Genomic DNA, 1,695 nt, shown 5'->3' on the forward strand with positions numbered 1-1,695 from the left:
AGAGGATGTCTTCCATGTAAGGACAGCCTGGAACCCCTTTCTCCAACCTCATCTCCTTCCATCCTTTCTTTCACTTTATGGTTGGAACACATCACAATTCCCCAGCTTGTACACTATTTCAAGCCTCTGGGGTCTTACTTGGACTGCTCTGTGTCCAAGTAGAGTGCTTTACCCCTCCTTTTGGTACAGATTCAAAACCCTCTGCCTTATGCCCTAAAAAAAAAAAAAAGAGAGAGAGAGAGAGAGAGGCGAAGAGCGTAGATTGATTTGGCTCACTACCCTAGGCTATATACATGGCATGTCTCAGGGTCTGTGCACCAGCCAGCCCTTCTCCACGCTGAGTCCTCCTGGGGGGGAAACACACTGTGGGGGCAACAGGGAGCAGATCCGAGTCGGGCACACTGGTTCTTTGACGTCCAGGACGTAAGCTTTAGGGGCCTGGACCGTGGCCCCCGGTCCTGGCTGTGTCATCAGATGGGGGAATATTTGTCATTTAACTAAAGGGATGAATGAACACATGGGACTCCTCAGGACCCAGTGCCCACAGGGCCAAGGCCAGGATCCACATCCTCGCAGCGTGGGAGCCACGTCTCAGCACCTCCTCTCAGTACTACCTCCCGCCCCCCGACCCCCAGCAGAGCTCGGCCCAGGATGGGGCTGCACAAAGCGCTGCACAGTAGGACATCCAACTCCCAACAGGCATCCCGGGCCCTTCCTCCTCCTCCGAGGGATTTTCCTCCCAGACCCTTGGGCTCCTGTACTACAAGGTGCTTCCACCTGGTACTTCAGTTCTCTTTGCTCCCTGTGACAACCCCTCCCTGGCTCAGCCGCCGAGGGAGCCAGAGCCCAGGGAGGCTGCCTTTTAGCCCAAGGGCACATCTGGGAGGCAGGATAAGCTGGGGTGGACACCCAGTCAGCCTTTGGGGTACCCCTCCCACACAGGTGATTCTTGGGAACAGGATGGCAGGTTAGGGTGGACATTCTGTGATGCTGGCCTCCCTGATCTCAGCTAGCTCATCAATAAAATGGGAATGACACGAACACCTCTCTGGCAGAGAAGAAATGAGCAGCGAAGACCGCTGCTGCTGCTGAAACCAGAATCTCGTGCCTACGTGCCCCCAGGACCACCTGGGCCCAGGTGGGGACAGGCCAGGTGGACTGGTTCCTTCCAGAGCAACTCCTGCAGCAAAAAGCCTGGCTCCTCCCTTCCTAGGAAGCCACCGACCCCTCACATGCCAGATATTGGAGAGGCCTTACCTGGGATCCAGGTGCACCTGGGGGTCCTGGGGGACCATGTGGTCCTGGGGGACCTGTTGGCCGAGTTATAGACAAGTTACCTGGGGCCAGAGAAGCTTTTTGCCCCCATCAGCTCTAGAGAGGGACATTCCCACCCCCACCCTCACCCCAGCCCCTCCCCTGGCCTGCCTCATGGGCAGCAAAGATTTGGTGACTGAATAGCGGGGGGACAGGGAACACCCACTCCCTGGCCTCTCCTGCCCATATTCAGAGCAGAGAGCCCACCTCCACCCGCTCTCTCCATGCAGCCTACACCCCAAACTGCTTCTCCTCCCAGGGTCTCATCCATGGGGCCACTCTGCAACCAGCCCCTGGCAAATCTCTCCCACATCAGCCCCTCCACATCCAGCTTCTCCATTCCCTCCACATCCCTGCAAGTTCTTTCCCACTGGTCTTCCC

The 1,695-nt window shown here is 57.3% G+C and overlaps 1 protein-coding gene across 1 annotated transcript in view; it reads right to left on the minus strand.

Annotated features, from left to right (window-relative positions):
• The window catches only part of COL26A1 (collagen type XXVI alpha 1), a 122,867-nt gene that overhangs the window by 7,372 nt on the left and 113,800 nt on the right, over window positions 1-1,695 (minus strand). The window contains exon 9 of the mRNA XM_006773430.2: window positions 1,258-1,310. Within this exon, the coding sequence (XP_006773493.1) occupies window positions 1,258-1,310 (53 nt within the window). The remainder of the gene's footprint in view (window positions 1-1,257; window positions 1,311-1,695) is intronic.

The sequence above is a fragment of the Myotis davidii genome, unplaced genomic scaffold (genome assembly GCF_000327345.1).
Source record: "Myotis davidii unplaced genomic scaffold, ASM32734v1 scaffold726, whole genome shotgun sequence".
NCBI classification, from domain to species: domain Eukaryota; kingdom Metazoa; phylum Chordata; class Mammalia; order Chiroptera; family Vespertilionidae; genus Myotis; species Myotis davidii.